The sequence below is a fragment of the Plecotus auritus genome (genome assembly GCF_963455305.1).
Source record: "Plecotus auritus genome assembly, chromosome: 12".
NCBI classification, from domain to species: Eukaryota; Metazoa; Chordata; class Mammalia; order Chiroptera; family Vespertilionidae; genus Plecotus; species Plecotus auritus.
Genome location: NC_137778.1, coordinates 16,951,262 through 16,976,170, shown reverse-complemented (window position 1 = coordinate 16,976,170; position 24,909 = coordinate 16,951,262). Strand labels below are relative to the sequence as shown.

The following is a 24,909-nucleotide window of genomic DNA, read 5'->3' as shown; positions in this document are numbered from 1 at the left end:
ATAACCTCTGCCTCATTTCCTTCCTCAAATCTCACGTGGGTGTTTCTCCTTGGCCAAGGACCAGTCTCAGCAGATTCAGACGGAGCTGTAAGGGAGTCTGGTAACATTGGTCCTGAGCCTGACTCTCCAGGGCAGGGCAGTCATACATGAGATGGCGTGGGTGGCGTGGAGCGAAGTTTGCCAGTCTGCAGCGCCCGTCAGGCTATTGTGTCTGGCCCTCTGTTCTCAGGAACGTTAGTTCCCTTTCTGAAGGCCAGCTGGCAAGAACCCACTCCCTCTCAGCCAAATCCCAAGAATAATTCTTTTTATTCTTCTGTGCATCCACGTTTCAAATCAAAAGTTAAATTTACCTTGGTGACTAATCAATACTAATAATCTTTCTCGTAATGATCCTGTCATCTTAAATTTAACTACTTCATCCCACCATCATTTTTCCTTTAACTGCCCAAATGTCATTTCTCAGTCATTTCTGCCTAAGGACGTTGACTGGATGCTATAAAAATGTCAATGGGATTTTTTCCAAAAACTTTCTACTGCTCTTTGTTTAAGCAGCATACCTATGCAATAGAATTAGAACAAGGCTTTCGACTTTGTTGTTGTTTTGGTAGTGCTGTTCCTGTGTGTTGCTTGAGCATAATGGAAATTGCAAAAAGAAACAAGAGGAGTAGAACTTACCATACCTCGTGTTATGTTTATGACATCAAAGTCTCAGATAATAGGTTATGTCTGGTTATATACCTTCAATCCAAACCCTTTCCTGTACACTAGAATGAAAGTCGATTTGTGATAAAGTCAATGTCCATTTTTAAATTCATCCAACGCCGCCCCTCCCCCCAAAAAAATACCTGACCTTACAGTCCATGACATTATTTTTTTAAGTTGTGACACTTGATTATATTCATTTCCATTATAATATCAGTTAAATGTGTCTTCTTTAGAAACGTAGGCTTTAAGGATGAATGATGATGGGCTTTCAAACAAATTTAGCTTTGTACAGTATTTAGACTCGCTAAAAAGTTTCTTTAGTAATTTTTACTCCACAGTAAAGGAAGATTACAGAAGATAGATCTCATCTTTGCCTAAAATGACTCAGCAGAGCTAGAGTGGAGACAGGCCTCTTGACATTCCTCAAAGCCTTTCCCTTCTGCTACCCTCCCTTCCCCCTGGCTCTGGGTTTTATTAGTCATTGTCTTGCTGATGTAAAAATGGACGTTTCCTTTGTGTGTGCTCTATTACATCTGTTTCACGTTATTGCTTTGATCGCATCACCCAGCGTGGCTCCTCTGTGGTTTGCACAGCACGCTTGCCTTCTGCACTTCTGCACTCCACATTTTAACAACTTCCTGGGAGTTTGACAACTTTTTCAATGTAGATTCAGAAGTGTGATTTAAACAGGAGGAGTCGAACTTATTATACCTTGTGTTATGCTTATGGCATCAAAGTCTAAGACAATAGGTTATGTCTGGTTATATATACCTTCAATACAAACCCTAGGGTTGCTAGATGAAATATAGCATTCTCAGTTAAGTGTGAATTTCACATTTGTTGAGATATTCTGAAATGTTTTAATCTAAAGTTGTTTTAAATTCATGATCTTTGGAAAGAACTTTACATTTTATTCCTTAGAATGTCTCCTGTTAAAATGCTATTTCACTCACTTTGTATTTATTTATTTGAAAAAAAAATGTACATAACATATTGATTTTAATCAGAAATCCAGATCAGTCAGTGCCCAGTTTATTCAAATTTATTATTTACAGACTAACATTGCTAAAAATGACTGCATTTTAGACTGAATTTGTTGAATTCAAAGTGATTTTTTTAGGCAATGCCCTTACTAAGATGTACCCTGTTACTTCCAAATTTTAAGATTACCATGTGTATGGGATGAAAAGTTAAAGGATTTAACATAAACTGTAGTCATCTTGGTTCATAAAAGTTTTATTAAAACTCCTATGTATTATTCAGTTCAAATACCATACTTCTTTTATTTTTACACTCCCCACTATGCAAAAAAGAGAATTAAGGTTTTTTTATCTAGTCTATATATTATGTTGGGAAAATCTTACGTTTTCATTTACCTTATGATGTTTTTTGTACCGATTAAAATATGAGCATCTTAGAATTAAAACCATCTTTCAACCTATAATGAGAAAAATTAGTGCCTTGTTTCTGTCCCTATTTCTACACCTTGCAGACAATCTTTTGAAAACAAGAAAAATAACAAGATGATAAAAAACCCCCTCATGTGTTTATTTCAAAATAGTTGTGTACGGGTGGAAACTAATTTTGGAGGAGCTGTCCATTAGTTACACGACTTCTTTCTGTTTGCTTTTGTGTTTACCCTGTTTACTGTGACATACACCATCTGGAATAAGAAATTGAGACACGAGTTCATTCCGGCCAGAGTTCAAAACACAAACTTCCAAATATTTGTGCATCCTAAATGGAATCTGTGTGATATATTTATAAAATGACCTTCGGAAATGTTCACGGCTGACCCACTTTAAGGAAATAGTCATAATTATAAAACATTGCGTGTTTCCATACTTATCCAACACACGGATGAACTCATTGACAGGTTTGGAAACCATGTATGTTTTGAACTATGGGAGGATATGCTTCCATAGTGGCATTTTCAAACTCTCCATGACATTTTAGCAGATGTTATGTATAAATGGGGTTCAAGTTCAAATAAATTTGGAAACACCAACAACTTCATGCCCTTCTTCACAGCGCAATGGGCTACTCTAATGAGTCTGAGAAGTCCTACTTAAAAGGGCCTCGGGTACAGCACTTTAAAAGCACACTGGCTTACGTTGGAATCCGGCTCGCTCTTTGTTGGCTGGACAATCTTGAGCAGTTACTTAGCATTAGCCTCAGTGAACAATGAGAGGAAAGTAGAGTAAAACTAAAAACCAACAACCCTGATCCTGATGGAACTGCAGGTTAGTGAGAATGCAGCCATCTTCACGTTTCACTCCAAGTTCACTTACAAAATAGAAAAGATAGTGGTACCTATGTGATGATTAAGTAGCATCTTCATTTTTGAAAAAGTGCTCTAAGTCCAAGGCATAGTAAGGAGAACAGGGAACGTATAATATAATTGCCCATTACGTTAAGCCGTCGGATCTTACATTTCTCAAACCTGCTTGATCGTGGAATTCTTATTTTGTGTGTAGAATATCTGGTAATATTTTGCAAAACTGTATGCTTTGAAACATACCTTTCTGTCAGTTGATCTAGAGGTTGGAACCATGGTGTTTGGTTACATGCCAGAGTTGGGAATTGGTCTACATACTGGTAATGATTTTTCTCTCATTTAAAAGAGGATTGTTTTCTTGAACTCCAATCACCTGGAGAGGTGCAGTGTGATACCCATTCAGACTCTGCCACTCCCTAGTTGTACCACTTGAGAGATTAATTTATTCTGTCTTCTATTTATAGATCTCCTCTACCTCACACATCCGTAATAAGACTTAAATAAGATAATGTATGAGGTAATGTGTTTAAGCCAGTAAAGACCCACGTAATGCTGATAGAGGGATCATGCTGCACAGCTTAGAATTAATGCCAAGGCCTGAAAAATGTACTTTCCATGCATTATCTTACTTAATCCCCCTGCAACCTTATTGGATAGATTCTTTTCCCCTGATGTTACAGATGAAGAAACTAAGAGCTAAAGACAATCGTTAATTTATCAGTTGCTGAAGTTGGAGTCATGCCCAGCTCTGTTTGTCTCCAAAGCCTAGCCATATGGAATTCTATCTTACATCCTATCTAACAAAAGGGTAATATTAACCATCACTCCATCACAAACATGGTGGCATCCATAGCCACAAGATGGCAGTGCCCAGTCCTCTCAGCCCTGCTGGAGTCCCCCAGTCCCGGGGAGGTGGGGGGGGGGGGCGGCCGCTGACAGCGGGCAGCATGAGTGGCCAGGTGGAATGCTTGCTTTGTCGCCGCGGCAATGAGGCAAGTATTCCATGCCCGGCTGTGGATGGGCCTTTGGGCCGCAGGTGCAGAGCGGCCAGGCCCCACAGAGAGCTACTGGTGCGTGGATTCATGCGCAGGGCTACTAGTCTTTATATAATAAATTATTTTCATATCCTAAGTAATGTTAAATGATTGTTTAATTCATTCTTCCTTTTTTTCTTTTAAAAGATCCTGATGAATTTGAGCAAATCTATGAGCCTCTGGATGTCAAAAGTAAAAAGATTCATATAGTGGACAGTGGCCTCACATTTAACCTGCCTTACCCCTTGATTCTGAGGCCTCAGAGGGGAGTCGATCTCATCATCTCCTTTGACTTTTCTGCAAGGCCAAGTGACTCTAGTCCTCCATTCAAGGTAAGAAGAATTTATGTAGCATTCTATTATTTACCACATTCTTTTGCATGCCTTGTAAATATCTTAGTCCTCTTGATCTCAATTTCTTATCTCGTTAGCCTATTGTCTACATTGTTAGGAGTACTCAAACCCTCTCCTGCTTAAAAGAACTTTTAATGATACCCCATGACCCACATTAAAATTCATAGTCCTGAGCAGGACAAGAATGATGCAATGTACCTGAAGTTCAAGAAACAAATTAGGCTGAGATTTGGGAATTAGCAGGAAAATGATAATTAAAACCATGCCTGGGGAATGTATTCTGTGAGAAGATAAGAGAACATAAAATAGTATCTTGAAGGTTCAATAACAATATCAGGGGAAAAGGAGGCAGACCAAGGAAGTGAGTAGTGTTATGAAAACCAGTTGAAGATATTTAACAAGGAAGTTCTTGGTGAACTGGCCAAGAGAAGTTTCAATAGGGTTGTGAGCGCACAAATCATACTGCTGTGACTTGAGGATGAGTGGAAATTAAGAAAATGGAGACAATTCTATAGACTATCCAGGAAGAAGGAGATGGACTGTATCTGGAGAACAGGATCAGTGTGTGTATGTGGAGGGTTGGGTTGTTAATAGAAAAGACTTGAGCATGCGGGTGGCTGGGAGTCATTAATGAAGATGTTATTGAAGAATGGAGAGATGGCATATACAATAGGGTCACATCCCAGAGAAGGTTACAGGGGTGAGGGGATGTAAAAATACAGGTGGAGAGTAGTATAAAAACGTCCATATTGGAGCAAGAGGGAAGGGAGGAAATAATGGCTGTGGAAGGAGGTTTGTAGTTGGCCACGGAGAAGTGAAGTTAAGAAACTACTCATCTGGTGACTTCTAACTTTTACAGGAATTAGTTATCTTTGTAGAATGAGAGGATGGGGGTAGTGAAGCTAGGGGCATGGGGAGAATAAAAGTCTGCCTCTGTGAAGAAAAGAGAAAAGAAGTTCTGAATAGGCAATAGAGAAAGATTGCTGGGCTGCCCTGCGGCCTCACCCATTCCCTCCACCTGGAACACCTCACACTTTCTCCAGCCTCATCTTGAATGTTATCTTTCGTGACCTCCACAGGTATAGCTTCAGAATGAAACACTTAGTAAGTTCTACTAATACAGCAATTTTCATGATGTATTGTCTGTTCATATGTGTGTGTGTGTGTGTGTGTGTGTGTGTGTGTGTGTGTGTGTTGCTTCCACTGTCTGTGAACTCCATGGGGACTCGAACACTATTTGTGTGTTTTTTAATTGTGTATTTAGTCCTAATTGCCTTGTAAAAGCCAGCCAAAATATATAAGGGACATTTCTGGGGGGTGAATGAATGAAATGCTGTAAGAGGGATGGAGTTATCATCTACATTTGATAGATTAGGAAATGGAAACTCATAAAGATGAAGTGAAACAGTCCATGATTTTGAATCAGGAAGTCAGTGATAACCTTTGTCCTCTGATACTTGGTTTCCTTTCTATTATACTATGATTAAACTGCTCTCAAGAATAATAATGGTTATAACTCTCTAATATTTATGAAAGCTCATATTTTAAAAATGCTTTCAGATTTTGTCTTGAGCCAGTTAGTAGCCTTCAGCCAAGTAGAAGTAGATAAGGATTGGTGAGATAAGTGATCTCTTCACATCCACCAATTACATAAGACAAGGGCGAACAAAGTCTAGCCCAGGACCTGCCGGGGAAGTGCTAAGTAAGAAGTGGTCAAGCTGGACCCCATTGCAAGGCTCCACAATGAGAATTGAATGCTTTTTCCCACCACCAGCTGCCTCTGTACACACCGCACTTGTACTTGTTTCTGCTCTGTGAGCCGCAGTCGATGTTAAAACGTGATCTCCATAACATTTGAGCTTTGGGGGTGGCGGGAGAATCTTATACATAACAGACATTTTGAAGGAAGCCAAGAAACTTACTGTAAAATAGTTATTTGGGTTTACATAAGTATTTAACAGTGCTTTATTTTTTAGATATAATTAATAAGGTTTAGAAATTGATGAGAAATATGCATGAAGTCCTTTGATAGGAGATTTGTGTAAGGATACATTGGTGCGCATCAGAGTAGATGAGCAGGGAAATAAATGGGACAGGCTGGAAAAGTCACAGAGATGGCACAGAGATGACAATGAGCACATCCGAGAACCTGGGCACGATCCAATTAGAAGTGATAGATATAAAGCTCCCATTAGAAGGGCGTTAGGGGAGAATTTAAAATTGGATGGCAGAAAAGAGAGACTCAGTGAAGGGTTTCCAGCAGAAAAATGACTTCATGAAATTGGAATTTTAGGATGATTAATCTGAGAGTGGAGAGTGGAGGGCAAAAGATTAAGATGAAGAAGGCTTCACTATAATCTAAGCATAGGCTAACGAGGCACCGCGCCGGGTGGGTGACTGTGCAAACCAAGAGCAGGCTGCCATGAGCAGCAGTGGGGAGGTGAATTTCAGTAGATGATTCTGAGATGACAGCTTAGAAGCTAGTTCTGGGGTAAATAACTATTATTCATATCACCTACGGGAGTATAGAAATGTCAGTGCCATCGTTTTATATGTAAATCAGAGTTCCGCCACTGCTAAGAGGTGCTGTTGAAAGTTTTATTTTTATTTTATTGTTTTATTGAATATATTGGGGTAACATTGGTTAATAAAATTATACAGGTTTCAGGTATACAATTCCATAATACATAATCTGTGTTCACAATACAATAGACAGCCCAGAAATAAACCCACGTCTTTAAGGTCAATTAATATTTCACAAAGGAGGCAAGAACATACAATAAGGTAAAGATAGTCTATTCAATAAATGGTGTTGGGAAAATTGGAAACAAGTTTTAGAATACGTTTTGTATCTCTAAAAAGAACCACTGTAGTTTGTTAGTTTGTAACCGTACTTTGATTCATTATTTCTAATTAAGAAGGATATGTGCTCATTGTAAAAAATTTGGAAATTTAGAATATATCTCAAGTGCTTCTGCTATTTGTAAACAACAGCTGCTGATATTTTGGTATTTTCTTTTAGTCCCTTTTATGCATGTGTGTGAGCACCAGGATCATATAGCTTTGCACACTGCTTCTTTCTGCTTAAAATTATATCAGAAATCTTTCCCCATGCCAGTAAAAAAATTTTAAATGTTATAAACACAGCATAATATTTCTATTGTGAATATGCAAAAATTTATTTAACAATGCTTTACTTTTTAGATATAATTAATAAGGTTTAGAAATTGATGAGAAATATACATAAAGTCTTTTGGAAGGAGGGGAGAAATGACAATGTAATAACTGGATATATGCAATATGATTTTATTAAGGTGACTAAATCATGAATAATTTTCTATTTTTGAGACTGAAATATGAATGTCATTTGTAATTTAAAAAAAGAGCAAACCATAGCCCGGCTAGTGTGGCTTAGTGGTTGAGCATCAACCTATGAACCAGGAGGTCATGGTTCAGTTCCCGGTCAGGGTATATGCCCAGGTTGCAGGCTCGATCCCCAGTGGGAGGCATGCAGGAGGCAGCCAATCAATGATTCTCTGTCATCATTGATGTTTCTCTCTCTCCCTCTCCCTTCCTCTCTGTAATCAATAAACATGTTTTTTATTCCTTTTTTTAAAATATGTTTTTTTATTGATTTTTTACAGAGAGGAAGGGAGAGGGAGAGAGAGTTAGAAACATCGATGAGAGAGAAACATTGGTCAGCTGCCTCCTGCACACCTCCCACTGGGGATGTGCCTGCAACCAAAGTATATGCCCTTGACCGGAATCGAACCTGGGACCCTTTAGTCCACAAGCTGACGCTCTATCCACTGAGCCAAGCCAGCTAGGGCTAATTTCACTTATTTTTTAGAAGACTGCCACTCAGCCCACTAAACCTATATTGGTCATTGAGGAACAGATATCTTGTGATGAATAGAAATATTCAACATTCATTTTCTATATATATATATTTAATCTTTATTGTTGAAAGTATTACATATGTCCCCTTTCCCCCACATTGACCTCTTCTAGGTGTCCTCACCCCCCTCCCGCCCCCACCTCAGGCCTTCACCACCCTATTGTCAGTGTCTATGGGTTATGCATATATGCATACAAGTTCTTTGGTTGATCTCTTCCTACCCACCCACCCTTCCCCTACCTGTAACCTCTTAGTGAAGAAGAACTAATGAGAACTGCAAAATGTTATGTAAATTCTACACACGATTAGACATAGAAAATTATTTTCATGCATGTTGCTTTACAAAGCTCTTGGATCCTCATAACAGCATGCTTTTATTAGAAATGAGCATGGCAAAAAACATAGAACAATGACTTCTAAATTATGGTTTCTATCTCTTGTATCTTATGTTAGTTGCTTCAATAATTTTTAAAGATTCTGTAAATGTATTTACATATGTACACTTCATAACTTTTCGTAATCTAAAAATTGCTTTAAAATGAGAAACATCTTAGAAAGTGCATATCCTAGGTTTGTATAGAGAAAATACTCATTTCTTATAAAGAAAAGCTAATTTATCGTAATAGATAGATATGAGTATATTTCTAATTTATAAATAGGTAAAATAAAAATATTTCATTCATACTATAGTTTAATTACATTTCTGTTATTTAGATTGTCTTCTGTCTTTCAAGATGTTTTATTCTCAAAAATGAGCACAAACATTTTACAGAGTATTACTTTGAAGGATACTATCAAATTGTTATCTCCACAGAAAACCATTTTAGTTAGTACTGTGTAAATTTACCATGAATTAATCTCTGGAAATCTGAAGCATCTGAGGTGTCGAGTAACAATCAAGATGGATAGTTACCCTAGAACACAGTTCTGGCATATTGCTCTAATTTGTGGAGCCACAATTTCCTTGCTCAATGCATTCTTTTCAAACACTCTTTTCAAACTCATCTGCTCTACTCATAGTCTGTGTCATTGTTTCTGTCTTTACAAGCAGAGAAATGAGACATCCTAGAGGAGATGGTTTTTCCATCCTGTAATCTTTATAGTCACTGGTTTTAATCTCTTCCACATCAGGATCATATACAGAAAGGGAAAGTTTCCATCACTTCCGAATTCCAGAATAAAATATCTATCTAAAAATAGCCTGGTCTTTTACCTCATTCAATTCCCTTTTCCTCTTTCTCCACACATCCTTGGTCATCCTCTTGAGTCATGTTTGTAAACACTGAAAGCTTTTTTTTTTCCTCTTTAGTCTCACGCAATTGATTCACACTGTGAACTTTTGCTTTTATTTTGATGTTGAAGAGTCTTGAACGAATATCAGTGCTAGATAAGAAGCAACAAGCTGAGTCATTCAACTGAATGGGGAAAAGGAGTCAGTGATAAAAGTCTTCTCAAGTTTCAAGCAAGATCGTGTTAGTACGCATGGGATTTTCAGTGAAATAGAGTCAAATAGGGGTGGGCCAAAGTAGGTTTCCTGTTGTGAGTATGTGAAACACAATTTATTCTTGTGTTATTGTTTAATGATTGTATTATTTTCCGTATAAACAACTGTAAACCTACTTTTGCTCACTCTGTGTTTAGTAGTTTATGAAACAAATGCTTTAATGTACTTTAATGCTTGAATATAAGATTTAATATTAAATCTTAAATCTCCCATATGTTTATTTCTTTGTAAGTGGTTTTGAGGGAGAGTTTTTAAATTCATGACTTTCCACAAGCATCAAGAACAGTGAAAATCCAATGAAAAGGATATTTTTCTCTAAATTTAAGGCACTATTTTAAAGTACTTCTTTTCTGCCCCGGGTGATTTGGCTCAGTGGATAGGGCGTCCCAGGTTCGATTCTGGTCAAGGGCACATGCCCAGGTTGCGGGGCTCGATCCCCAGTAGGGGGCATGCAGAAGGCAGCTGATCAATGATTCTCTCTCATCATTGATATTTCTATCTCTCTCTCTGTCTCCCTTCCTCTCTGAAATAAACATATATATATTTTTAAAAAGTGCTTTTTTAAAAAATAGAAATTACTGAGGTTTTGAAAATATGTTAGCTTATTTAGTCCTCACAGCAATCCAGAGGAAGATAATAGCATTAACTTTATTTCATAGGCTATAAAACGAGATGCAGAGAGATAAGGAACAGGTGAGATATGCATGGAGTGGGTTTGGGAGCCTGCGATTTCAGGGATAGTGGATAGCCTGGTTCCTGTTTGTTTGTTGTCACTGATGATCTCCATTGTACCATTAGCGGAGTATCGCTGCCTACTTCAGCCCTCAAATAATTCTAATAGCAATCTTATGAGATATGTGTTATTATAACCATCCTTACGTTATATTTGAGGGTCTTGAGTGTGGAAACATTCAGAAATGTGCCCTCCCATAGCTCACGCTTGAACTCAGACAATCTGGCCCCAGCGCCTGTTTCTGACTTGCCCCACTCCCCCGTAAGCTGATATAAATAGAAATAAGCTCTGTTCGCTGCACGTCTCCGTGTTGATTTATATTCTCCAGTTTAAATGTAATATTATGTGTGTGTGCTTACTCACTGCCTTAGTCAGCCTCGATGCAGAAAGAAACTGAAAATCTCGGTGGCCAACAAATACGTGTTTCTTGGTCACGTTCTGTGTCTGCAGCTGCAGCTCAGCGGCTGTGGCTCTGTCCCAAGCGTCTTCTCATTCTGGAGGGGAGGTCTAATCCTCTCCTCAGGAAGGGAGCCTAACGTGTGAAAACAATCCCACAACCCTCCCCGCTCCTGGTACCTCCGTACCGCCCACGCTTGGCCACTGCACATGTAATGATAACATGGCCAGAAGCTCAACTTCTTGTCATAAACAGAAACAATCCTCCCCCACCCCAAAAAAAAAAATACAGACAAACAACTACCAAAAAAATCAAGCAGAGTAACTCAAATATTTTTATATATATAAAAGTTATGATCATTTGTGGTGTGGAAATGACATAGGTAAAGTATTTTTGCATACATAACATTCATTATTATTAGTTGTGTGTAGATGATATAGGTAAAAATTCAGTAACAGGTTCATTGACTCCTGAGAGTTAGAAAACATTCACAGGGCTTATAAATGCCCAGAATCCATACTATTTTTTTTTCTCTTGTAGCAATTACATCTATATAATTTCATTCAGTTCAGTTCATTAATAAAATTTCCGGTGCCTCGCCCTGACCAGTTTGGCTCAGTGGCTAGAGCGTCAGTCTGCAGACTGAAGGGTCCCAAGTTCAATTCCGGACAAGGGCATGTACCTTGGTTGCAGGCACATCCCCAGTAGGGGGTGTGCAGGAGGCAGCTAACTGATGTTTCTCTCTCATCGATGTTTCTGACTCTCTATCCTTTTCCCTTTCTCTCTGTAAAAAAATCAATAAAATATATTTTTTTAAAAAAATTTCCAATGCCTCTTATGGAGCTAGCCTTGAACCAAGAATTAACATAACAGGACTGAGTTTGTTCACAGAGTACTTTTAAGGTTTTTGAGATTGATGAGCTTCCTGAGAGGAGGGTCATGGTTTGTCTTAGCGAGAAGCACAGTGCTAGCACATAGTACACACCTAGTGAATATTGAATGATGGCCAGACCAACTGAACAAATGAAGACCATAAATTCCCAAATGCATCTTTCCCTCTCTTCCATAGGAACTTCTGCTTGCAGAAAAGTGGGCTAAAATGAACAAGCTCCCCTTTCCCAAGATCGACCCTAATGTGTTTGATCGAGAAGGTCTAAAGGAGTGCTATGTCTTTAAACCCAAGAACTCTGATATGGACAAGGATTGCCCAACTATCATCCACTTTGTTCTGGCCAACATCAACTTCAGAAAGTACAAGGCTCCAGGTAAGTGAGGAATAGGTTGTATTCTGCAAAGGAGAAACCTGGTAAAGGAGCAAGCCTGATATTAAGCTGGTCCACACTGGCACTTGCTGTACCGGCTATTACAACGTTGAATGCTTCCCTTCCTTTGATGAATAGCTGCTATCCTGAGACCCTCAAGTGCTCCCCATCTTTCTCACTTCATGATCCCCTGGGTTCTTCACAATCCAGAAACTGAAGGGTTAATAACTAGCTCAGCAAAAAACTCTGGGGCTTTACTCCAAAAAGTCCCGATTACGTTTGCTCTGATTGGTTGGGGCCCTTATCATAAGGGTTTGTTAAATATTTTGAATATCACCATTTAAGGGAGCCCTTATTTCAGAACAAATAATGCAGAGGTTCTGGGAATTTGAGCTAACCACAGATGAATGTAATTGAGCAGCACAACATGGCTGGTAATTTCATGTTGCCAGGTTATATTTCATAGAAAAAGAATCAAGTTCAAAGCAAGTCATCCTGTTGTACCACATCCAGAGGAGCCCATAAACTCTTTAATAACCTGGAAAATATTGATTAACCAAAGGAGATCTGGAGATTGACAGGCAGGATCCTGAAGGTCTAAACATCAGACTATTTTAGGACCAGAATATGTAGTTGTAAAAGGAAAGACACACAAAAATAGTCATGGGGGACTTAACCGGGGACTATGGAGAAGAAAGTGATCTTTTTCTAGATGGCAGAGGAAGACAGAGCAAGGATGGATAGGGATGGGCGTTTTTATGACTCACACTTAGTTCTTGAACAGTGAGTGGAGTACTTGAAACCTAGAGAATTTTCTATCGCTGTTAATTCTCAAGGCTGATTAGGGCATGAAGACAATTAGATAATGTTTGGTTTTGGGTTCCCTCAAAAGCTGATTCTGAGCAAAGGATTCAAGTGGGTGAACTAGGGAACTTTGATAAGGAACTGACAGCAAAAGATGTGTTAGAGAGTCGGCTACGAGGAAGGGACTTTATCCTGCTGGAAAAAGCTAGGAAATGGAATAGAACTTATGCTGCAGAATCACCCTTCCCCTTACACAGGAAGAGGCAAGGGAGCTGAGGTGTTTAAAGCCTAAGTCCAGGCTTAGAGTGTTTGGTTGACTGCTGCTTGCGAGGAGTGATTTATCAGTGTTTCCAGCCTTGTGCTAATGAGCTGATCAGACTCCCACCTTTGCAGGGAGTAGGAGGCCCTTAGGCACAGAGGTGCAAACCCTGGCAATTGGAAGTTGCCCATCAAAACACAGAAGTCCTCACCCAAGCAATATGATGGGGGCACAATGATGTATATACAGATTACATGGCCTCAATGGAGCTCCCCATGTTACGTTTATGACTCTTTGTATGTTTTATTCCTGGGTTTTAGAGATATTTTGTAGTTTTCCAAATATCCCACTTGAGACTCTTTTGATATTTAGGTGTTCCAAGAGAAACTAAGGAAGAGAAAGAAATAGCTGATTTTGATATTTTTGATGACCCTGAATCACCATTTTCAACCTTCAACTTTCAATATCCAAATCAAGCATTCAAGAGGCTGCATGATCTGATGTACTTTAATACCCTGAACAACATCGATGTAAGTATCTCCTCTGATCATTGACAACGTCAAATATTTCATATTACATGACCATAGCAGTACTTCTTTTTAATTAATTAAAAATAAAAACAAGGCATATGAAGGACACCACCCAAATTTTACCATTTTATTTTTCACGAATTATTTTATTAATCTTCAGAAGAACCTATAAAATTCACAAATAAGAAAATCAATGCCTCCACATGGGCAGACTCTACATTTTATACTATTATTTTATTGGCGGGTTTGTTAATACTCAGTTTCTTTCCCAAATATCTAATGTATTTGTCATATGACAAAATAAATTAGAAGTAGGAAGAAAAGCGATAAAAATAAATGTAAAAAAAAGTAGGAAAGTGATCATCACCAGAGAGCAGTTAATGAGTACACATATGCTTTTAAGTGTCTTTATTTTTCTAGATCTTAGGAATGTCACCAAAAGTAGCAGCTTTCCCATTTTTTAGCCCTTGAGATATCAAGTATGCTTTGATTTGGAAACTTTAGAAACAGATTATTCTCTTCAGTATCATTACGGTCATTAGTATATCTGCTGCTAAGATGTGTGCCCACGTGAACTTCCTTAGTCGCCAACTCACCATTAAGGAACACTGTTGTGTAATTGGAATCGTGTTGGCCTCTTGTTCCAAATCATAGTGTCTGCAAAGTTATAATCAGTTGTGAAAGCCAAAGTTCATTAGCCAGATTGGATTTTGTACATCTTACCTAATAATAGACAAACATGTAACTTGACGGTACCTCCGCTACACCCATAGCCAATCAGGAGTGAGTATGCAAATTAACCCAACAGATGGCGGGTTAATTTGCATATGCAGGCGCAGAGCAGCCAGGAGGGGCAGGACGCCTGCTATGAGGGGGAGGGGAGGCGGCGGAGGGAGTTACAGGAGCAGTGGTCTGGCTGGGAACGAGGACTTGCAGCCTCCTGGGCGGCTGGGAGCAAAGCCAGGGGAAGGAAGGCCTATTCTTGCATGAATATTGTGCAATGGGCCTCTAGTTAGAAAATAAGAAAACAGAGAAAAAAAAGAAGGATATTAAATGGAGAGGGGAAAGCATCGTATATAATTTGCCAGTCTTTTTGGAGATTGTGTGAATGGCTCAAAAGAACACATGTGTGTGGATGACTGTTCTTTGTATCTGAGATTTAATTGGGTTTTGTGAGCTAATAGACTTCCAGTACATCTAGTTTGCTTGTTTGTTCAATTTGGCCTGAGACTAGTAATGATCAATTATTTACAGTTATACTGTAATCTGTTTATTCATCAATACCTTTAACTTTTGTAAATGTGGGAAATTTTCCCCAATAAATTTCAGTTCCTGCAACTTTTTAAAAATATATATTTTTATTGATTTCAGAGAGGAAGGGAGAGAGAGATAGAAACATCAATGATGAGAGAGTATCATTGATTAACCAGCTGCTTCCTGCATGCCCCACACTGGATATCGAGTCAGAAACCCGGGTATGTGCCCTGACTGGGAATTGAACTGTGACCTCTTGGTTCATAGGTTGGCACTAAATCACTGAGCCATTCTGGCTGCACCTTTTAAAATGCTTTCTTGTTAGCCCTCCATTATGAATAAAATGCGATAATTAATGTAGAGCATGCTTAACAAATTTTATAGCATATGTCAGTTTCTAAATATATTTATTCCTTTTTTATCTCACAAGCAGAGGACATTTGAAATCCCTATGCTACATTATTTCTGTTGTGATTATGAAAATTTAAAGAATATTCAGAGAAAATCATACTTTAATCTATGATTTATAAAGAGCAAACGTTTTCAAATATAGTTGTTTTATAAAACCCCTGCAGTTAAAAGAAATGAAGGGATCATATCAGAGTAAAACTATTTTTCCAGTATGAAACCAATAAAATAAAAAGTAAATATTCCTTGGGATGAAATGTATTATACTTGATAAGTTACCCTCAAATGAAAAAAAAATAGATTGTAGGAACATATAAATTCCTTACTGGACTTGAGAAAATAAAAGATACACACACATATGGGGGGGGGCACAAAAGTAGGTTTAAAGAAGATAATACGATAATGAATAAATAATAATAATAGAATAAACCGTGTTTCTCGTACTCACAACTATAAACCTATTTTTGCCTACCCTTGTATATACATCTGTATGTATACATATTTATATATATGACTATATATACTTATATATATGACTATATATGTAGCTTAAACATCTGTATTTCATTGTTTTCAGTTCTGGTTTATATAAAACCTGCTAAACTATTTGCTGTAAAAAATTATGTACTTCTGTTTCTATATTTTACAAACATTCTTCAAAGTGGTTTGTTTGACAGAGATGAAAAAGTTAAAGCCTGAACAAAAATTGACTGAGTTCCCAGGTAGCTGTCCTGCCTTACAGCTTATCAAATGTTGATTCTTCACAAACAATTTAACTAAGTAGGTTTTCATTGTTTCCAAGAGCTTTCCCCGCACAGCATGTAGAAGCAAGGTCATGGGCTTTATATCATGTTTAGATCTCAGACAGGCTACTTGGGTGACTTTGAATAAGGTACTTAAACTTTTGGGGCCGAAGTTGACTCATCTCTAAAACAGGTGTAGCAGCATCTATCGTAACGGCAGTGGTGACTCTTTAACCAAGTGATGTATGAACAGCGCCTGACAAACAGAAGCTGCTCATTAATTAAATGGGAACCTTACCTATGTGTGTCTGTATTCTGTACTATGATGCATATACCTCAAGATCTTTGCCAAGCCCAGAATTAAGAATATAAACTGGTCCAGCCAGCCTGGCTCAGTGGTTGAGCTTTGATCTAAGAACCAAGAGATCATGGGTTTTGTGTGTGTGTGTGTGTGTGTGTGTGTGTGTGTGTGTGTGTGTTTAAATATTTTTTTTTATTGACTTCAGAGAGAAAGGGAGAGGGCGAGGGAGATAGAAACATCAGTGATGAGAGAGAATCATTGATCAGCTGCCTCTTGCACGCCCCCTACTGGGGATTGAGCCCACAACCCAGACATGTGCCCTTGACCAGAATCGAACCCTGACCTCCTGGTTCATAGGTCGATGCTCAACCACTGAGCCATGCCGGCCGGGCCAGGAGATCATGGTTTGATTCCCAGTCAGGGTACATGCCTGGGTTGCAGGCTCCATCCCCAGTGTGGGACGTAAAGCAGACAGCGATCAATGATTCTCTCATCGTTGATGTTTCTATCTCTCGCTCCCTCTCCCTTCCTCTCTGAAATCAATAAAAATATATATTTTTTTAAAAAGAGAATATAGACAGGTCTGCATAAGTAATAGCAGCCGGGGCAGTAAATAAATATTGTTTGAATGAATGAATATAGGCTTCCTCTTAAATTATATGACCACTGAAACTTGTGTTCAAGTAATTCCTGGTTGCGTGTCTGTGTGTACACGCACCTGAGTGCACCTCACACCCAGGTAAGACTTCCAGTTTTCACTGACATTTTATCTCTCCCTTGATAACGCTTCCTTGTACCTACTTTTTACCGAGAAAACGTATTTTATCAAAACCCAAGCTTCTTGATAAGTGATGATAAACAACAACGAAACTGCTGCGGTAGGATGCTGGAGACTCCATCAGTCTCAGTCATTAGCTAAATCACGCATTCCCACACCATTTGAATAGAGCAGGTTACTAATCCACACCAGCAACACACACGTGTGCTTGCTGTGGACTGTCAGAGCTGCTTGAACCTGGACCCTGCATATAAACCCTTCTCATGCAACGACACTTGACTGCCAACTCCTTATGAAGACACTTTTCAAGTGTGAGGCCAAGGCACATTTTCACCTGCAATTCACATGTGGGCATACATTTTCACTGTAGAGGCTCCCCTGTCTCTGACAGCTGTGCTTCTGTGGCTGCGCTTTCCGCGGAGATCCTGGCTGGCCCACATTGGGGAAGCTGGATTCCCAAATTCCAGTTCCTCTTTCGAAAGCATCTGCTCTGCCTGTGCTCACTCCGTGACAGCAGCCTGGGTCCGTCCTTGGCGTCAGGTTTCTGGCTTACTCAACCTTCCCAGATTCCTTTCCCCTGACTGTCGCCCGAGTGCTTTCACCCTGGCAGTATTTCATGCAACCTAACATATGGTGACTTATCCTGGGAGACGTGCGGCATGTGGGAAATGTGGAGACTTCAGAGTCAGACCAAACTGGGTGTTCAGATGCTTGCTTGCTGCCTCTTGGCTGTGTGATCTTGGGCATGTAGGTCAACCTTTCCAAATTTCACCTTCCCCGTTTGTCAGGGGAAACAATGCTACCTGTCTTAGAGATCCGGGTGAGGATTAACTGAAACAATATCATTTAAGGGCATCTAAGAGACACTCCATAAACTGAAGCAGCTGATGGGATAATGACAATAATTGTTATCATTGTTCATAGTACCTTCTGCTCTTAACTATAGATGCAATGCCATGGAAAACAAGGACTTGCCTTCTTTACCTTGTATCCTCCAGAGATACTGAGCACAATGCCTGGCACCTAAAATACACAGTAACGTTTTGGGGAATGATTTTTTAAATGTCATTGACTTACCGGCAGAAACTGGTGAAGAATTTAATGTGTTAGGCGGAGGGGATAGCAAGGGCCAGGGTACAGGCTGGAGGCAGAGCTCCTGACCATGGAGAATCTGCACAGAGTGTGTGCCTGGCCAGGGTGTGCGGCCACCAGCTCTGCTCATGCACTAACTTTCATCTAGAGGGAATCTGACCTATGGGATCTGTAGGACCTAGCTGATTCAGCCATCACAAGAAAATGTACTGCTATGCCCTCCCCCTCACTCAGTGTATCAGTTTAATAGGCACACTCTATGAGCCTGTTGTGTGTGAGTGTATTCAGCATATGTCAATGATGATAATAATGAGCTTTTAAAATTTGTTTTCAAACAATTCTATAAGGTGTTAAACATCAGATGCTAATTAAAATGAGGGAAAGCACATATCCAGAAGTATGGGTACTTCTTAATTTGATATTTCATCATCATGATGAGTGTCTAGGTACAAGTTAAAGTTTTTATCTTTTCAAAAATAATTTAGAAGCTTTTAAGTATCATGGCCTAACATAGTAGACCCAAATTCATCTACCTTTAATGTTTCCTGTAATCGCTTTCCATCATATTTCTTCATTAATTCAACACATTTATTATCTACTGTGACAGGCACTGTTTTAGGAAAGGGATATCACAGTACACAATACGAAACAACAACAACAAAAACACAAGGAAGTTTGGAGTGCTTCATGTATTCCAGATGACCTTCCATCTTCAGCCTTTTTATGTTATCCTTCTACTGAGAATGCCCAGTCTTTCCACTCTACTGATAAAACCTTATCTGTCCTTCGATTCAACCCAAGACTCATTGTCCCCATGAGTTAATCCTTATCCTGTTTAATTCAACCTTTAATGATAACCTCCTGTGAACTCATTAACTTTACAAATATTTATTGTTTCCCTTCCATGTTCTAAATGTGGGGGTCAAAAATGATGAGACGTAAAAGGTCGCTGCTTCCACAACACCGGTATTCATTGGGAAGGCAGACATTAACCAGAAAATTCTCAGTAATTTAGACCAGTATACCTTCTTGTACTTTTCTATATTTTTAATTTTTATTTCTTTCTCCAAATAAATACTGTAACTTCCTCTTTGGGCTCATTTTTAATTTTTCTGTTGGAATTTAACATTTGCTTGTGGATTATTTCCAAACTCGCTGTTCTAAATCTGTTCCTTTTGGGGAGAAGATCACATTTTACATGTTTTCTTTTCTGGTTCTCTGCCTTTATTGCCAAAGATTTAAATGTTCTGGAACAACAGCCAGGAGGCTAGTGAATGGCACAAGTGAGAAGTGACACGTGTCATATAGAAAGGCAGGCAGTGGGGATATGAGGGTTAACGCTAGGGTAACTGGCAGGGAGGATTTGGAATCTCAATGGATTTCAGGGGGGAATGAAAGAGGAAATTAGATATAAACACTACTTAAAATGCTTCTAATTATGAAAAACCAGGAAGATTCAAATATGACATATTGCTTTTTGGGGGCATCAAATTGTACCATGTATCATGCTGGAAGTTTTCAATTTAGCAAAGGATATAGTACTGGGTTTAGCCTCTGGTTTATATCACACAGAGTTATAAATCATAGCATATTGCTGTTTTTTGCAGTAATCTGAAAAAAAATCTGGTTAATGGTTTCATAGTATTACTGTGCCACCTAGTGGTTCAACTTGAACATTCTCATTGCATATGATTTGGGTCTTTCAGATTTGTGTAAATATTAATTTTAATTTATAAAAATGTCCTGTTTCCTAAAAACATCTGCCAAGGTCCAGTTATGGAAAATACACTAACTATTGATATTGATACTGCTGAATTTTTGTGCTCATGAATTCATTCTAAAGGAATCAACAGTCTTTATCAGTATAAATCTCCCCTTTGATCTTTTATAGCTTAAAACTTTTCAGGTGTTTGGAAAGGAAATAGCTGATTGTTATTTTACTTGGTACTTCTCTGTAATAAGAGTTTATGCGTCTTGTGCTACTGTGTTGAAGGAGAAACCAACTGAAAACTTGGTGATTTGATCTCCAGAAAGGAAGGGAGATATTTTTTCCTTTTTAAAAAATTTGTAAATTGCATTGGAAATAGTATTTTTGGTGTCTATGTGGCTTCTTCTTTATATCCTTAGTTCTAGGAGTTCTCTTCAGCTAGTCTTCAGATGGTTCTCCAGGTTGATTGTTCTATAAATTGGTTGTAATTCTGATGTGGTCCTGGGAGAAGGCATGTACAATGTTTACCTACTCCGCCATCTTGACCAGAAGCACAGGTGGGGAGATTATTAAAAGAAGGTGTAGCAAGGGCTGGGTAACTCATTTGATTAGAATGTCGTCCCAATATACCAAGGTTGTGGGGTTCAATCCCTGGGGTCCCCAGTCAGAGCACATATAAGAATCAATCAATGGCCCATCCGGTGTGGCTCAGTGACTGAGCATCGACTTATGAACCAGGTAGTCCTGGTTTGACTCCCAATCAAGGCACATACCTAGGTTGTGGGCTCTATCCCCAGATCCCCATTAGGGGGCGTATAGGAGGCAGATGATCAATGACTCTCTGATTAATGTTTCTATCTCTCCCTCTCCCTTCCCCTCTGAAATCAATAAATATATATTTAAAAAAAGAGAATCAACCAATGAATGACTATGTAAGTGAAACAACAAATGGATGTTTCTCTTTCTACCCCTCTCTCCCTCTTTCTCCTTTTCTCTCTCTCTCTCAAATCATTTTTTTTAAAAAGTGTTAACAGAAGACGTGGTAGGACACATTTGATCTCGGAAATGATTTGCCGACTTTACCAAATAATAAGCCCACTATTGGCTAAACCTAGTGATTTTGCTTCTAGTAAACATCATAGCTTCGCATCTATAGTTCAGCTTGAAAATAACAACAAATAGACACTAGTTTTGTGCCAGGCACTGTGCAAAGTACTTTTTATAAATGATCATCAATCCCTACAAAAGCCAAGGTTCGTATTATTATTCCCATTTTAAAGAAGAGGAAACAGACTCAAGAATTTCAGCTAATTCCCCTTGATCTCACGTAGCCAAAAAGTGTTGCTCCTGGAGCCCGATGGTCAGGTCTTCTTCACAGGCCGGAAGCCTCTTCTGTTACAGTAGAATAAATTGTGTTTCCCTTACTCATGGGTAAATGGGGTCAGCCAATATCTTCTTTAAAAGACTCAGTAACATTTGAGCCCATTTTTCCCAGAAGACAATTATCCAGACAGGGTGGGCAGTAGCTTTACAGCGTTCATATGGAAACAATACAATAATTAATAAATAATAATACAAGAATAAACTCTGTTTCACATACTCTCAACTCTAAACCTACCTTTGCCCACCCCTACATACATAAACTTAAAAATCATAAAGCAAACAAAGGTGCCACATTCCTGTGATAGACTCCTTTCCACAATACAACTGTTGTTTCAGGTTGCTGTCAGAGAACAGGGGAGCCTGCCCATCCGGCCTGACGTGAAGTCGCAGAATATTACTTTCAGGTCACCACCACCCAGGGCACACATCTCTCTTCTCCAGGCACTGAACCTGGCGTGCCCAGAGAGATGGGTTGTGGGAATGGGAAAGGCCCTCTGTGCGCACCTCTCCAAGGCCAAGTGGGCCACACCAGCTCTGGGTGGGAGCGGGCCATGGGATCCTAAACTGCTCAGACTTGCCACATATTCCTCCCCATGGGAGAGGGCTTAAACACGTGTGGGTAATACCTCAATGTTGCTGAGAGATCCTGGGGTAGAGATGAAAGGGGATTGTAGGCTATCCCTGCGACTTGTCTCTGTGTCAGAAACTTCTATCTCAGGGGTCATGAAGATGAAATCCTGTAGTCCCATCCCGGGGAATGGGCCTTCCTGACGGTGACAGGGTTCTAAAAAGGCAGCAGAGCCAAGACTGCAATCCACACCTCTCGTCCGAAGCCCCTTCCCATTGCTCTGCAGCAACTTCTTCAGCCAAATGCCAAATTTTCCAGAAGTTTTGAACTAGGTTAACTTCATACCAGAGAAGCCTATGATAATTGTAATAGCAGTTCTGAGAGGTTGCAGTCACCATTGATTTGAGTATATGTAGAGAACATTCTGAATAAAACATAGCCATCATCAATAAAAGTTCGAAGCCCAGCGTTTTCTAGATAAAGGATATCCATGTTTTATAACTGTATCTATTTAGCTGAGGAGGCAGGGCAATTCGCCAGCAATGCCTTTTCTCCTCATTAGGCTGAGGGCAAGTCTGCTACTTCCCTGTGGCTCTTCATTTCCATTTGTCCACGACCTGTAAAGAACCTAAATTCTAGATTCAGTAATTGCTGTTTCTTCCCTCTTATCGCCTTCTCAACGGAGGACCGAATGAAGATAAATTTACCAAGTTATGAGTATTTTATTCCCAATTTTATCAGCACAAAATCTGGAACATTCCCAGGATGGTTTTTTCTCTGGTAGGAGTGGGAAGAATGTTTGAATATGAGCTTAACAAGCGTGTAATGGTGAGATGCTGAATTTAAAAATGTACACACACGACTCAGAGATTTCTTTCTCTATTTCAAAAATAATTCTATTGTAAGAAGATTGGTTGGCTTTTTGTTTTGAGCAATCAGATGTTTAAATGAGTTCAGAGCAGCACTAATGATACCTCCTTTGCCTCTATTTGCAGGTGATCAAGAGTGCCATCCTTGAAAGCATTGAATACAGAAGACAGAATCCATCTCGTTGCTCTGTTTCCCTCAGTAACGTTGAGGCAAGAAGATTCTTCAACAAGGAGTTTCTAAGCAAGCCCCCAGCATAGTGTGTGTACTGGAAAGGGCCAGCAATTTCTGATGCTGAGGCAGTTTGAAATTCCATGACAACTGGGTCAATAGCACAGCATAGACATTAGTACTAATTATAAGAGGCTGACTGATACTCAAATTTGCAGTTATTTATGTAAAGCTGCATGAGAATAATACCCTTACAAGTTTGTTAGGTTAACAGATGATGTTGATTATGTGAAAATACACTCAGCTACATTTTCTATCAGTATGAATTTCCTGATGCAAATGTAGGGACATAGACTATATTTTCAGACATTCCTCGCCAACTATATTATGTGTCCTATTTTTATAATGTGGTTTCTGTTTAGAATATTTAACATGTCGAGCTCAATACATAAGACTTTGCATTGTGTGTGAATGTTATTCACTGACTGGATTCATGCCACAAGACAACACTATTTTTTATTTATATCTGCATTTATACATTTATGAAATAAATACATTTGTTTGTAAATTAGCATGAGGTAACTGAGTATTATTACTTTTAATGAGATATTGCACTGTTGCTATGAAAGATCTCAGATTCATGGCTTTCAAACCTAAAAGTTGTTCATCCTAAATTCAAATGTGAAACCTATCATTTTAAATCACAGTTATTTTTCTTGCATATACATTGTTGAGCAAATGGTATATATTTATTCAGCAAGCAGGAAAAACGTAACCACTTCTAGTTAAACCTTTTACTTTGCTGATATTATCCTGGACTGTGTGTCCTACAGAAAACACCAGAGGAAAATCCAGAAGCGTGGCAAAGGCTGACTATGCCAGACTTGTCCGAGGGACAGCCTGTATTGCAAGAATAAGGCCTTCCTCCTCCTTCTTCCTTTGACTTGTCTGTCTTTAAGCTGGCTATTCATTTGTCTTTTTCACCTTTCATTCACATTTCCACCCATGAGGAAAGACTAAAAACAAAAATAAAGAAGGAGGGAACGCCCTGACCGTTTTGGCTCAGTGGATAGAGCGTCGGCCTGCGGACTGAAGGGTCCGGGTTCGATTCCGGTCAAGGGCATGTACCTTGGTTGCGGGAACATCCCCAGTGGGAGGTGTACAGGAGGCAGCTGATTGATGTTTCTCTCTCATCGATGTTTCTAACTCTCTATCCCTCTCCCTTCCTCTCTGTAAAATATCAATAAAATATATTAAAAAAAAAAAAAAAGGAGGGAACACTTGACAGCTCAGTTCTTTCATGGGTCGATGTATGCACAGGACAAATGAGTGCTGACAGCTGTCCATCAGGCACGCTGCAGGATCTGGGGATACAGCTGCGGACAAACCCGACCGAAGCGCCTCTCTTCAAGGACCTGGCATTCTAGTGGAGGTGACCAATGATAAGATAAGTAATTTTCTAGACTGTTAGTCATAAGCGCTAAGGAGGAAATTAAAGATGGGAAGGGAGGAGCTGGGAAGTGTTGGGGTGTATAATTTTAAATGAGGTCCTGGGGAAGCTCATAATGAGAGGGTGACCTCAGAGTGAAGATGTGAAGAGGCAGGAGGGGCAGGACCTGCAGATGCTCAAGGGAACGGCATACCTGGCAGGAGGAACGGCAAACGCAAACGCTCGGAGGTGGAGCACCAAGCATGTTCCAGGAACAGGGAAGAGAACAATGTGCCCTGAGCAGAGAGGGTGAAGATTCTTTGCGAGTTAATTATATGAGAGAAGAGTTTGAAAGAATGTGTTAAATTCATGACATGCTTTGAGCAGAAAAAAAAAAAAAAAAAGGAGGATTCTAGCCTCAACCTGTTACCATGGTATAATCTTAAGCAT

General features: G+C 39.3%; 1 protein-coding gene across 2 annotated transcripts in view; it reads left to right on the top strand.

Moving 5' to 3' along the window:
- The window catches only part of PLA2G4A (phospholipase A2 group IVA), a 137,241-nt gene extending 113,638 nt beyond the window's left edge, over positions 1-23,603 (top strand). For both annotated transcript variants that reach the window (XM_080648451.1, XM_080648450.1), the window contains 4 exons: positions 4,165-4,349; positions 11,972-12,167; positions 13,600-13,757; positions 22,988-23,603. In XM_080648451.1, coding sequence (XP_080504577.1) covers positions 4,165-4,349; positions 11,972-12,167; positions 13,600-13,757; positions 22,988-23,119 — 671 coding nt within the window. In that variant the 3' untranslated portion in view covers positions 23,120-23,603. The remainder of the gene's footprint in view (positions 1-4,164; positions 4,350-11,971; positions 12,168-13,599; positions 13,758-22,987) is intronic.
- Positions 23,604-24,909: the final 1,306 nt, after the last annotated feature.